Here is a 14,366-nt window from a genome sequence, read left to right as displayed (position 1 = left end):
AACCAGATAGTAACGGAATGATCGCCTCTGATATACACATGGCCTACAACAAATGAAAAATTAACGCTCGACGCCCTTTTGTTGTAACACTTTGAATCGTTACTCTGTTGGATTCGTATAATAAATTCTATTACCATATATAAAGTTCAATTCCTTCACCTTATTCGTGAAACGTTCGAACTGCGACGCGACGAGATCACCAGTGATTCGTCATTTTCGTGATTTCTTGTGTCTCCTACGTGACAATAGCACTGTATTACACTGTATCGATAACGAGTCGCCCTGTACACGTACGTGTAAATTCTATTCTAACGATATCATGGCGTAATGTTTTTAAAATTCGTGCAACTAAAAGGTTGTCTTAAACGTTACTGGTTTTAATTAGAGGAATTTTATAGCAAGATGAAAGCAACGTGCTTTGTGAATAAAAGTAAGTTGTCTTGCTTCGACAAGCACTCATTGTCAGTTACAGAAATATCACTCGGATTGAACGATTAAATGCTTTTTTGCGCAGATGTTTTGCAAGCAGCTCATGGGTGCTCGTATTTACGATGCTTCCTTTCCACGGAGAAACGCGAGAGTTATATTTTTTCTCGTTATGCAATAAGCAGCTTCGAGCTCGTTTCCACCTGACGTTAATACCTGAACACTGAATATATGTACTATATAAGTGCTTTGCTCACGTTGGCTTTGGACATGACTTACGGGCACGTAACACGAGAACTCGTAGAAGATGGCTGTACGTACGTAAGGTACGCTTAAGTGACGTGCGTTTTTCTCTAGTTGGTCGATAAACATAGCGAATTGCTCGCTTCCTGATCAATCGATGAGAAAGTTTATCCTTCTTTCTCAATATGATGATCTCTGTATTGTACATCGGTTCTAGACTCTGATACGAAACGTATAACCACTTGCCGATAATAATTACTAGACTTTCTATGCATTTATGGAAAATTTCAAAGCACCTATTACGTAATAATACGCAGCAAGGAAAGCTTTCTATATAGATTCTATTCCTTTATTTGTCTTTATAAATTTACGAAAATATCTTGTAATTACATGGCATGTAATCGCGTAATACAAATATATCTTTTGGATCAATTAGCTCACATTGTACGGTTCACATACAGCGACGAAAGTATTCGAACACTCTCCCCAAAGTATTGGAAACTTCTTACGTATGGGTTTCATCTAAGGATGGCCCACATAACTTTATCACTTGGAACATCTCGCTTATTTTTGGGACGTATTTCGGCACACTTGGGTTTTCCGTAGAGAACATGGGAGAGAGAACACGCTGATATTAATAAATAACAAATATAACGCTACATTTTAAAAAGCGAACCCAGTACCACCGATATACTCACGTACTGCTATAAATTTTATTCTTTATAAAATAAAATAAAATAAAATTAACTGCAGCATAAAATATTTACACCAAACAATTCAAAGTTGATATTCCAATCGTACTAAACAAATTTTACTGACATAACATCACATTGGCAAATTTATATGAACGTGTATATGTATATTGGAAAAAACTCCACGTAATTAAGTAAAAGCTTCACGCATTTCTACTGAAAAATATATTAAAAGACCGCTTCAGTTTTTATCTTCTTTTTCCTTTCTCAGACAAAATTTTTCTTAGTAATTTAAAGGCTTGAAAAACAAAATATCTATAAAAACATTTCTTTAAAATATTTCTTGGAAACATAATCGCCGATCGGCGTTTATATCATAAACACTGCTCGTATCTCATTTACGATAAGATAGTTCCGTTTAAAAGAGGATGAGATTACGTTCACACCCATAACGTTAAACATATTGCAAAGTGTCTCTTCGCAACCGTAAGCGTTCGCACGATTCAAGAAAATTCTGTGTTTTACGCAAGTTCTGTTACTAAAGTCAGGATGCAAGGCAATGGTAAGTAACTATTTGAGATATAATTTTATTTTCTCTAATATATTTAGATCGATACCCATTTGTTGTGCATCTTACGAATACTATGCATTTTATGCGCATGATACAACAGGTGATAATATGGCTATGATAAATACATAACTGTTCAGATAATCACTTTAATTTTGTGAATGTGCATCGGGGACTTGGTTTTCGAGAAAGTCGATTTGGAAAATTTGCAAAATATACGTAAATTTGATTACAAAAGCGTAGAATAAAATCTTTTTGTTTAAAGTCACATTTTTGAGCAAATCGAATTTGAAAATTTGTCCAATTCTATTTTCTCCGTTACAGGAACATACACGTAAACATCTGATGATCCTTCGCTTTCAACCGTCCAGCTCATATTTGTCTATCTCCTCACAAATGTTCAAATTCGATTTTCTCAAAAACCACGCGTCCATTGCAATTTTGTTATTATCGATTTTCGTCTTATTTACAGCCATAGATTCTCCGTGTTTCCATTTGTACCATGAATTACGGATCGCCATGTATGCAAAGCCGTTTGTATAATGTTAACAAATTCGTATCGACTTTCTGGTTAAACGATCGACTTGTCGCTTAACCGGTTCGTCATCTATTCCTCGATTAAATTTATCGTTATATGTGCCTTCTTTATCATACTGATAAAGTTTTTAACCTTAAAATTGGCACAAAAATTCGTATTCTGACAAACGTAACTCATACCGAGAAACCGATTTACTTGATTCGATAAGTAGATTCTGCAAAGTGCTTTGAAAAACGGATCTCGAATCTACATTTAACAATCACCCTGTACGTCATTCCCTTTACACACATACTTACAGTTTCTTGCAAAAATATTTGTATACTTAACATACATTAGAAAACTCCTAAGTGTACACTGTTTATGCTATATAAAACACTTTGACGTTCATTAGAGGTGCGATTGCCAAGATTATATTGGCAAAGTTTGAACCCAATCTGAAAATATATACGAGTGATTCTACAGAAGTGGGAATTTTTTGCAGTATTCACTTTTTAGCACTCTGAACCTTTTGCGATCCTATTTCCAGTATGACTGGACATTTTTTTCTGGCAAGTGCAATGTCCAGTCCGATATATATATATGTAAATGCGATTTAAACTATATTACGTTTAATCTCATTTTAATTAAAAGCATCTTACAAATACGTCAGTGGAAGTTTAATTTTAAAGAAATCGGAAATACAAAAGTTTCATGATTATCCGATGGAAACGTCAGTATGTATCGTTTTACGGACGATCGAATGCAGTTGCACTGCTCAGTCATCGTCACGCATCATTCTAGATATCTCTTTTTTTATCCCCACTGATAAGCCCGAGTAATTTCTGAAACGTCTATCTTCCTCGATTTTCCTCGCTATGTTAATACAAAATTAGGGACCTTGGTTTCAGCTAGCGATTGATGTCGTTTGCCGAATCTGCCGGTGTCGTCTATTTAAGTAACTATGCAGTTACAGAGCAACGCTTCTGACTGCAAACGGCTGAAAACGTTAGATTATATTATATTCGTATGACAGAGAAAGATGGTAACTGTAACTTCATAGGAAAATTACGAAGAACTATCAATTTAACTTATTTATATCCAGAGATTATCTCTTGCACATGAAATTTTCAGTCCTCTGCTATGCCACAGTTACAAACTTTACTCTGCAACCCATGATCGGTTAATGAATTCGAAGTTATGTACTAATTTTTCTTTTTTATATATATTTTACAGTAGTGATATTTATTATTCATATCGTTTATTTCTACTTCGATCGACTTCGTTTTATTGATAAGTAAGATTTACAATCTTTGTCGCCACTTTTACACATCTGTGAAGTAGTTTCTGAAAGAGTGATATTTATTTTAACAGGTTTTAACCGGCATTTTGGGATTGCTAAATTTATGCATCATTGTAGGGCAGTCACACATTCCAATCTACCAACTTTTCAACCTCACGGTTCGTATTATATTCCAGGTTTATTATTTTTACTGAGCTTTATTTGCTGTAACGTAAATGTAACAGTGGCATTTAAGTTTCTTTTTAATATCAGAATCGAATAGTGATAATCCCTGAGAAGGCTAATTATCTTCCAACTAATGCTTCGTGATAAAAAGCGTGAGGAAATATTTGCTTCTTTAATTAAAAGGTTTCGAATATGTTTGTTTCAAATATGTTACACGAGACTTTTATTCGACTATCAGCCTCCTGAATACCTTCTCAGTCCTTGTAAAGAGTTTTTAAAAATATACAGATGAAATCACGGACAGCTATTTATTTGTCTGACCACAAATTCTATCGATATTAGCGTGTCCTGTGTCATACCTGGAGCTTGTTATATGTCATTCGTAGATTAAATGAAAAAGTGTGCGGGCAACATCACTGCGAAATAATTTCCACTTCTGCAGAATCACGCATATACAAGTTACAAGACATTAGGTTGTCCCGAAAGATTTTTTCCATTTTGATCTATTGTTACAAAATGGATCATACATGATTTAATAAAATAATATAATATTTCCTCATAAAACGAAAGAAGCTTTTGAGACAATCTAACATTCACTGTAATCTCATATATACTAAAAAACTAGTATACAGTGCGAATAGTCACCTCCAGTATATAAAGAGCGTAAGAGATGATCCCACTTAACGCTGAGAATGCCTTTGTTCGCAATACCTTCTTAAACAAATAAATCCAGAAGAGACAAGAACAGACACGAAGAAGCAGACTCGGCACGGGTCACTATAACATTACACATTCGGACCTTATCAAAAAGAGAATCCTGAATCCTGTGAATATTGCAACACCAACAACACCATCGAACATCTACTTTACTACTGCGCTAAATTCCAAGATAAACGATGTCGACAAGTGTAGGAACACTTTCGTGAGCTACTGTAATGTAACGAATCGATAACCATTGATTACTGGAATTTGTACTCTGGAATTGGCAATAGATAAATTCAACGTGATTCACAAGACTGGTCTAACCAACGAAGTTCGCGACCTGTGAGATATTCGATCGAAAATGTCGCTGCTAACAATCTGATTTCTATCTATAGAGATAGTTTCCATGTTCAGGTTCACTGATACCGACTACTTCTGCAGGATATAAATGGGTTAGATTCACGGGTGCTCGCTACTTCGTACCGGGAATGATCTGTGTCGGCAAGGACTTGGATGGCTTGAATCTTGTTGTTGGACGTGCCTTGCATCATGGTGATATGCTTCCTGCGAAGGTGAAGCCAGAACATGGCGTTGCCTATGTCTGTCACAACGGCAATGAACACATGAAGCATGACTTCGAGGTAAAACTAAACGATGTTTAATGATATTATTTATATTTCATGTTTTATTAAATATTCATGTTTAATATTAAATACTTATTAAACGCTTACTTGCAAGGAACATCGCTCAAGTATGACATACCGATGTTGGTTAAACTTTACAGATAGATACGTAATACTTGACTTATTTGCGAATAAACAGAATGCACATAATATGCAAAACTGTATAAAATATTTAATCGTGAATATTTATCGTGATATTTGGTAGATGAAACGGAGAAACGTATAAAATAACATGTATCGATTGGTGACATTCGTTTCGCTTTTCGAATATACTCGCTTGCATAAATAAGCAGCCACTTACTTGAAAGTGGTGGTACGTTAGGTGCCCCTTATTTACTACGCGATACGCTGGATCACGTTTATCGAAATCAATTTCTGCCGATTCGATTATGCTAGCGTCTCATTTAAGGCCATTTGTTTGAGCGTGAAGAAGATTAGAAGGGTGACGATCTTGCCCCTTTACCGATCCCTCTAAACAGCGTATTTCTAAACGATGAAACTATGCAGATAGTTGTAAGATACTTATTCTCGTAATAGATTTTGATGCCCGCCGAATTCCATTGGGTCCACGCGAGTAACGGTCACGTTCCACCACACGCGGTCGAATCTGGAAAAACGGTGGAAGGAGAAATGCTTTACGTAGGCCGTGCTTTTCAAAATGGTATACCATGCGTGGGAAAAGTAAGTTCACTTTTTATTTACATTTCAATGCAGTTTGTGGAAACATCGACCAACCAATTACAAAGGATACTTTGTAACCAACCTCCACAAGGTTTTAGCCGTTCACTCGTTATTCCCTAACGATTAATTATTAACGAACAAAGTTGAAAATATTCACGTGCGTTGACGTATAGGCAGCAAAGCATCGATACGAGGTTAGGCATATAAAAATCTTCGGCCAGTGTGAACCGGCTGGCAACTGTTTCACCGATGCCAGGGAAACCCCAACGCATGGAGAAGCTCACGCGATAATAATTTCCAACCACAAGTGGCCGCGTGCACCGTTCGTCGCGTCGCGTCACGTCGCGTCGCGTCGACGCCATCGATGAAGGAGCTGGCAAAACTTTTATGTTCCTGACCCCATACCGATACTTCGTTTCAGAAAACAATTGAGACGAATAAAACAGGAACAACTTAGCGCGGAGCTGCCCACACGGATTTATCATCGTCCACAATGCCCACTTCAAACCTGACAAAGTTCGCAAAGAAATAATAATTATCGAGTTTGTTCATCCAGTGGTGGACAATTTCGTTCACACGACAGCGGACCATTTGTTTGCTCTTCCACTATTTCTTCGGAATTTGCCAGTCAAGTGCAATGCTGATTGTCCGAGCGAAACGGACTTTGTATACCTTGCGGACTGCACTTGCAACATATATGTTAACATACATCTATATTTTCAACTTTATTTGTCAATAAGTTTTGGAGGAACAACGAGCGATGGGTAAAAAAGATCGAGATAGAAAATCTAAATCAAATATATATATATATATATATATATATATATATATATATATATATATATTTCCGGTTGGACGCGATAAGAAATCGTAAACACTCGTAGAAAATTCTTTTTTTCTGATTATACGTTAAAACAGAGATAATATTAACTGTCCCAACCGTTAGTTGGAACACGATAAAGATTTCGGCAGAAGCATTGGAATTTAGTCGCATTTTACTCTCAGCGATTCGAAGATTCCATCTTTCGTAACTTGTCAAAAACTATGACACGAAACATACTTTCCTCAAATATTTTACATTTGAAACTTTCACGATAATTAATAGATTACATACCTGTGGTTCTTCGGGTTTCGATCGTGCATGTAACAATAGTCGGATTTATTCGAATACTTTATAATACTCCAACTAGTAACACCTTGTCAACTGTATGTATGGTAAGTGAGTGATAAGTTCGTTCGTGTTTATCTTAAAAGAATATGTACTTCGAGTACTAGATACTATTTCTCTAACTAACTTATTTATCTCATTTCTCTACAAATGTATATAAAAATTATATACATTTTATATTTTATATATTATATTTTATATGCATTATATACTAACGTACATAAAAATGAAATGTTTCATGTTTGTCCTTCGATCACGCCTCAACTACCGAACCGATTCACTTCAAAATTGACATGAGCATAATTGAGATTCAGTATTTGAACATATGCTATTTATTTTTCCTTAAGTCACATTAATTATCTCTATCCTCGCTTCTCCACTAACTTAAAAGTGCATGCGACATTTGGCCATGGGCACATAAATAGCGGGACCATAGCAAGGATATCTGTAATAGGTTCCAGGTTCCACGCAAGCGAACATGGATGATTGATGACTTTTAGTTTAATATACAGTGAAGTCTTGGTTATCCAAGTCTCGTTTAACCAAAGTTCCGTATTATCCGAGGTGCTTCGAACTTTGTCGTAACTTCATTTTTTCGAAAGTTTAACGCAAAGTACGAGAGTAGAAATAGTCAGGTATTGTTAAAACGACCAATCAAACTTACAATTGATTAAATAATTAATTAAACTTAAATACACGTACGGTATTACATTATCAAAATGTTTTTTTCACAATTTTAATGCACGATTCATCGACATACGACTTATGGACTTTAACGCATTGTTCGAATTTTCAACGGTCCGAGGTAGATTCATTTACTGTCACGTTTAGTGGCACTGTTTATTTGTGTTAATTATTTTATTATTTTAATATACAGGGCTAACGATTTGATGTCTTAAATAATATGTATATAAATAAGTAAATGATTATATTTCCCAAGCAACGTCTTACACTAGAGCAAATCTTTCATAAAGCAACTTAGATGTTTGCATTTTTTATTTCCCATAAAGGTATATTACTGAATAAAATTGAACGAACTTATTACTCGGTATTTTATTACTTATAAAAATCTTGAAGCAATCACTCGATAATAATACTAAGCTGATCGACACTGGGAGTGCACATATATGTACTCGACAAATTTTCTAACTTGGTTTTATCGAGCAATCAGGCGTCCTCGAACAAAATAAAACGTATTCTTTCTTTCTGATTTTTATTCCTTGTATAATCGGGTTATATAATCCGTCCTGAGATAGTTTCCATATATCGCACAAGATTTTGTACAATCTCACATTTTCTTCTTCCAAGTTTTACGTATTTCTTTGCTTTTCGCTGCAACTTACTTGTGTCTCTGTTACATTAGATTTTTCTTTCCAGGTACACAGAACTCACGGAGTATTGTACGTACCTTATGAAGGCAGGGAAATCCCATTTAGAGATTACGAAGTGCTGGTATTATCTTAATCTGTCTGTATGTAAGAAACGTTAAATTTCTTGAACGGTGAAACTATTTAAATTTGCACTCGACTGTAGATAAATATAACTTTATTATCAAAGTATATGAAGATACAGCTCTTTACTTACACAATGCGCTACACGATTTCTGAAAATTTCATTATTTACATGTTTGCTATATACTTATGATTATAAAAAAAAGTTCATTAGAAACTGACTATAACAAATTCAAAAATACTTAATATATGCTTATTAATGTACCGATAGTAGCTATAAGTACGCTATAAGTAAGCTATAAGTATAAATACTGCAAAAATAACGTAGAAATTATATAATTTATGTGGAATGCATAAATACATATTAATTTACGACGAAGTGACTTAATAAATGAAATTACGAGTAACCGAAGAAATTACACGTTTGTAGTAACGATAAAAATACAAACATCTGTGATTAAGGATATTCTCGACACGTATTTACGCAACCTCGAAAAATTTTGAGGAATTCTTAATGAACTGGATTACTTTTCAAGTTTGTTTATTTATTATTTCCTGTTATCTTATCTAATTATTTTCAACATTTATTAAAATACAATTTGTTGAACAGAAATAATTTATTTTCCCCTCCTATATTATAATTATAAATAAAATATCGTTACAAATGAAAAGTTAAAAACTCTACAGTGTACAAGAGACAACTGACCGATATACGTAAAAGATCATCGACGAAAATTAATTTAATTTAATAATTTATTCGTTGACATATTTACGTTTATTAGTTTTAACATATCTTGTATCTTCGAAGTTTAATATTTAAGATACTTGTTCGAATGAAATTAATGATTCGCAACTTAAAAAGTATTTTTACAACTTCAATCGGTATACGATCCTTGTTAAAATCGAATTGTTAAATTAAATTCGTTATACATTAACAGATAGGTGCAGAACAGATTTCTCTTCTGGTCATAAATAATTATACTTGATCTAAAAGAAATTGAATAAATGTATTACATTTTGTTTTAACAGGAACGTGGGAAAATTCACGTGGAAAGAGAAGCAGATGTTATAAAACATAAACTTTAGCAATGTTTTCTCAAAAAAGATTTTAACGGATGCATTAACGTATTATCTACCCTTCGACAGCTCGATTAATATACCGAGAAAAGTAATTTATCGGCAGTTCGTTAACGCAATGAGAAAAAGGGAGACTGGGTTCTGTTGCCGCCCCATTCAACAGATGACTAGGTAGTGTGCTCTCCCTCTTTTCATTATTCAACCCCTAACTGCAGCACATTTTAACGTAGTTGTTCTAAATCGTTAGCGGTTGTGTCAAATTTTATTTCCCGCGTTAATCAATTTTTCAAAGTCCATTAAAGACCTTTCTTTAACGTATCTAACGCTCTGCTGGAACCTCACTGCTAATCAATCCAACTGACTTATTTAAGAACACTCGAAGCACACTATTTAATTAAACATAATTTTAAGAAATCATTCCTATTAGCACCGTTGATTAGATCTTCATTATCCATATTTTATTCTAACAAATACAGACATATTACGTACATTTTGAAATTTCATTAGCGCCGTAATTATATCCAACTGTGGCAATTGGTAAAATTCTGGTTGCGAGATATTTGCTACAACTATGTATTTTGCAAATATTGTGAAAGTATTCAAACAGACGATCATTCACGACATTAATTAGTGCCATTTAATTAGTGCTAGTTAATTAGTGGTATTTAGTAGGACCACTTTTAACGATTGTTATATGCTTCAGGTAACTATTCATGCTGTATATTAATTTTTGTTTAATTTACCATGTAATAAATACTTGCAAATTCTATATATATCGTATTTTCATATTGTTTCAAAATCTACTTTCATATTAAATAATATCACGTGTGTTATATAAATTATTCCTAGGGCGTATTTTCAAACGTTCGTGACTTTGAATATGGCTTCAGTAAGGCACACTGAATATGATAAACGGCAAAAAACGTGCGAAATAATTAATGGGAATACAGTGAACAACGCCGATTGTTACATGGCAAAGAAAATCGTAAAGTATAATAACAAAAAACGACAAAGAGAAAAAAATTGCTAGTAAATTATCATTAGGTACTTATTAAATAAATAAAACGTATGTCGCGTTATTAAAAAGAGGTGAATATTATACGATCTATACGTTTAGTAAAACAGTAGAAGAATTGCGCTTGTACATCGAATAAAAAGAAACAAAGCAGTCATCCGAAAACAGCTCATACGCTATGGAGTCCAAAAACCTAATTTTTGGGATTTTTGTCTGTCTGTTTGCGCTCGCATCGCGTAAAATCTGGCGAATGGATTCTGACGGGTTTTTCTCTGCTATACAGCTTAATTAATATCCGAGAAAGAAAATGGATTACGCTTCGTAGAAGCTGTGAAATGGCCTGACATCTGAATTCTATGGGCTCCCATGTTTGGTACAGGTCAAGCAACCATGGTTTACGTAGTGTTTATTCCGACATCCAACATTTGCGTAATGCAATATTTTTGCTACGGAGGAATAGCCTAACTCTTCTTAGTACGTAAAAAATACGTAGATATCTAAGAAATCATCTGCTTAAAAATTGTTGCGTATATCGGTAGTGCACGCGAGCGAAGTTGCGGGCGAAAACTGGTTGTTGGACGAAAAAGCTTCTGCGAGAGAAGTTGAAACGAAAGAGTCGGGCGTTAGGGATGTATGGCGAAAACGAAAGGGAGCGCTACGCATAGACAACACATCTGTGCGGTTGAAAGCAACCAGTGGTCGTTTTCTCGGTACACACCCGTTATGTGGTGGGCACGTGGCCGTTGCGGCATTATATTCCCATGGCTGGCACGTGGCCGTACGTCGGTACCCCAAATCCCCCTTCATAAGCAAGAACCCCACCACCTCTTATTGCTGGGGAGCCGGTGCCCTCGAGGGTTGGTCGCGCTATTTAATATTTTGATCGGAGAAAGGCGTCTGCGTTTCGTTTGAGTAGCAAGCACTGGGGGTTGTCCACGTGCTCGCGATCGTTCCCTTTTGATTAATTTCGGTACGGATCGACTGGCACGAACGTGGATGATGCTCGACAAAGGAAAGCTCCGAGGAAAGCTTCGTTCAGGGGGAGAAAAGCTAGAACGAGAAAGAGAGACGAGAAATAGGAACAGCTGGCACCGAGACGAGAATCAGACGACGAGTACAATGCGACTTCGATACAGGGGCTAAATCAACCTTTGTCCCTCCTCTGGTCGTCAAAACGCGTTCCAATCGACACACGATGTGCACGCGTACACGCGTTCTCTTTCCGATCTTCCTCCTATATCGTATAATCGCCTACCACTTGCATTTCAGGGGAGGAATATCGGTGACGACACCTCGTTCTCCATGAAACGTACATATCCTAGCCAGACTGATTCTCATTACGTGCGTATAAGGAAGGCCACCCTATCAAGGCTATTATCTTACATCTGAATTAGGTTTCCATGATTCACCTCTTATCATAAATAAACATTTCTGCTAATTGGAATACATATAGCCTGGTGATTGGTGAAAAGGAAATTTAATTTATTATAATTCCTTTACGGTTTAGATGGTATCTATAAACTTTAAATCAAATTTTTAGTCGCGACCTTAAACGAACAAGTAAGAAGAAGGAGTAACATAATCTAACTGAAACTTGCGTATTCCGTTTGTGTATTTGCGGCATTAAAACGTTATCCGTTTAGCGAATTTTTACTGAATTTTTCGTTTGCTCTTACCTTGACGTAGAAAGCAATCGTACGAATGAACCGCGGATGTTTATGCGTCTGTAGAAAATTAAAAACTGTAAATGAAATACAAATATCCGAAGCAGGTATAGTACTCGTTATAATATTTGGCGAGTGAAACGTACCGCTCTTTAGCTTTCCGCTTCTCTCGCTGTTCATGAAAGTGTAAATTTGCATAAGTATCCGCAATCTACGTATACCTTTATTGAAATTCATTTTAATTATGCATATACATATATTTATGTTATATACATAATTACAATTAAAGATTTACGAGCATTAAAATTGATCGAAGCACTGATTTCGATATATTACGCGGTTGTGTACGAATCGAATTTCAACTAACGTTCGACCGATACGTTTATTTTGAGAATTTGCAGCAACCTAACCGAAACGAGTATACGCGTATGACAGGAAAAGCAGAACTTGAACCAAAACTGGAATCGTGATTCGGGAACGGCAAAGGGGAACAGCTGCTCTCTCGTCGATGGACGAGAGCTCCGCAGCTGTTGTCACTAGTGTTGTGGCTACTGCTGCTGATACTCGTGAATCCCGTTAATAAAGAATTGTTTTATCAGCTGTGCGTCCGTAGATATACCATTACCGATGCTTAATAGCATTACTAAATCACACCTTTCGCTACTCCGGTATGATCATTTTTCACCATAAATAAGTATATTAAATTTCACGTTACTTTCGTCATTTTGGTTCTCAGTGCAGAAACGGAGATAGCTACGACTTTCGCGTACAATTTATGGACTACGGTAGTCGCTGATATATCGAAATAAAACTACCGTAACGTGTTTCGTGCAATCCGAGCGATAAACTAAAAGAATATACAGACGAGACTTAAAAAGTTACTTAACTTTAAAAATAGCAGTAGTAACGTCACGATATCTAATCTTACAAACGATAATAGCTATCTTGATGACAATTACGAAATAATATTTTACGATACAAAAGTATTTCATTTCGTTTCGTGTTAGACGCATGGCGTAAATCTTTGGAATCTTCAATTTCCCAAAAATACATGTACATTCGCCATCTACTTGTTTCTTTCGACGTAAGGGGACCACTCATTTCCGCTTTTCGGTGATATTTTCAAGGATGAGGTCACCATTAAGGCGGTGACGCGAGTGCTGCTACCGACAGGTTCCTTTCCGTAGGCTTTTCCCGTGAGTAAAAGCTACGTACGCTTCCGCTGGATCATAGGGGTTGGGGTGGTCCTCGCGACACGAGTAGCAAGTATGTATATACGTTCCACGGCCTTTAGCCCCTCTTTTTCCCCTTCTTTTTTCTTCCTCCAGTGCCTGCTCTCTTTCTCAGCTGCAGCTGCTCGACACACAGGCCCCACGCCATCTGCCATTACAGGCTACACATGCACGCGCGTCTCCAACAAGACCCCAAGATCCGTAATGACTTTTCGACAATACTGGGTGTTCCAAATTTTCGATACAACTCCGTTAACACGATCTCTGACGATCTGATTTTCGTTTTCTGCACGACTCTACGAGAGCGAGTAATTTTCATTTACGATTTTCATCCTGTCTTTACATTCTGAAACTTTACGTATCGATCATTCGCTGCAACAAGGAAATAGCTAGAAATTTGTTGCTTTCCAGTCGCTTCTAAGGAAAAATTGGTTATCGTTGATACTTTTTTAGCAGTCGAGTCCTGTAAACGAGCTCCTAAATTATTACACGAACAGGCTTGCTATGCTATTGCATTTCAACAGCTATTGCTGTTATAATACTACGGTGATGGGTTTATGTATCTCTTACCGGATTTGTTACGCTTCGAAGACTATGTAAATTGTTACGAGATTTACATGAGGTGCTTCTGTATTTGTTGCGATGCTTTTAACGATCCTCTATTATGTTCATCATTGATATTCGTTGCAAAGAATCGTGACGAAGGATAACGAATCAAAACGACCTGCTTACGTTCCCGTATGTACTCTATTGGTCATATATTATTCACGCAAACAAAATGC

At 36.0% G+C, this 14,366-nt stretch overlaps 1 protein-coding gene across 2 annotated transcripts; it reads left to right on the top strand.

Annotated features, from left to right (window-relative positions):
* Positions 1–1,775: 1,775 nt before the first annotated feature.
* On the top strand, positions 1,776–8,704 carry LOC132908547 (uncharacterized). 2 transcript variants are annotated; one of them, XM_060962615.1, is made up of 5 exons: positions 1,790–1,923; positions 3,818–3,904; positions 5,055–5,254; positions 5,834–5,977; positions 8,523–8,704. In XM_060962615.1, the coding sequence occupies exons 1-5, from the start codon at positions 1,911–1,913 to the stop codon at positions 8,607–8,609; spliced, it is 531 nt and encodes a 176-aa protein (XP_060818598.1). In that variant the 5' UTR covers positions 1,790–1,910; the 3' UTR covers positions 8,610–8,704. The 2 variants fall into 2 exon arrangements, with proteins under 2 accessions (XP_060818599.1, XP_060818598.1); XM_060962616.1 differs by lacking the exon at positions 3,818–3,904 and having other exon boundaries at positions 1,776–1,923.
* The last annotated feature ends 5,662 nt before the right edge of the window (positions 8,705–14,366 follow it).

Source organism: Bombus pascuorum, chromosome 7 (genome assembly GCF_905332965.1).
Source record: "Bombus pascuorum chromosome 7, iyBomPasc1.1, whole genome shotgun sequence".
NCBI classification, from domain to species: Eukaryota; Metazoa; Arthropoda; class Insecta; order Hymenoptera; family Apidae; genus Bombus; species Bombus pascuorum.
The sequence above is the reverse complement of the archived record's forward strand: the minus strand, read 5'-3'. Positions and strand labels throughout refer to the sequence as shown.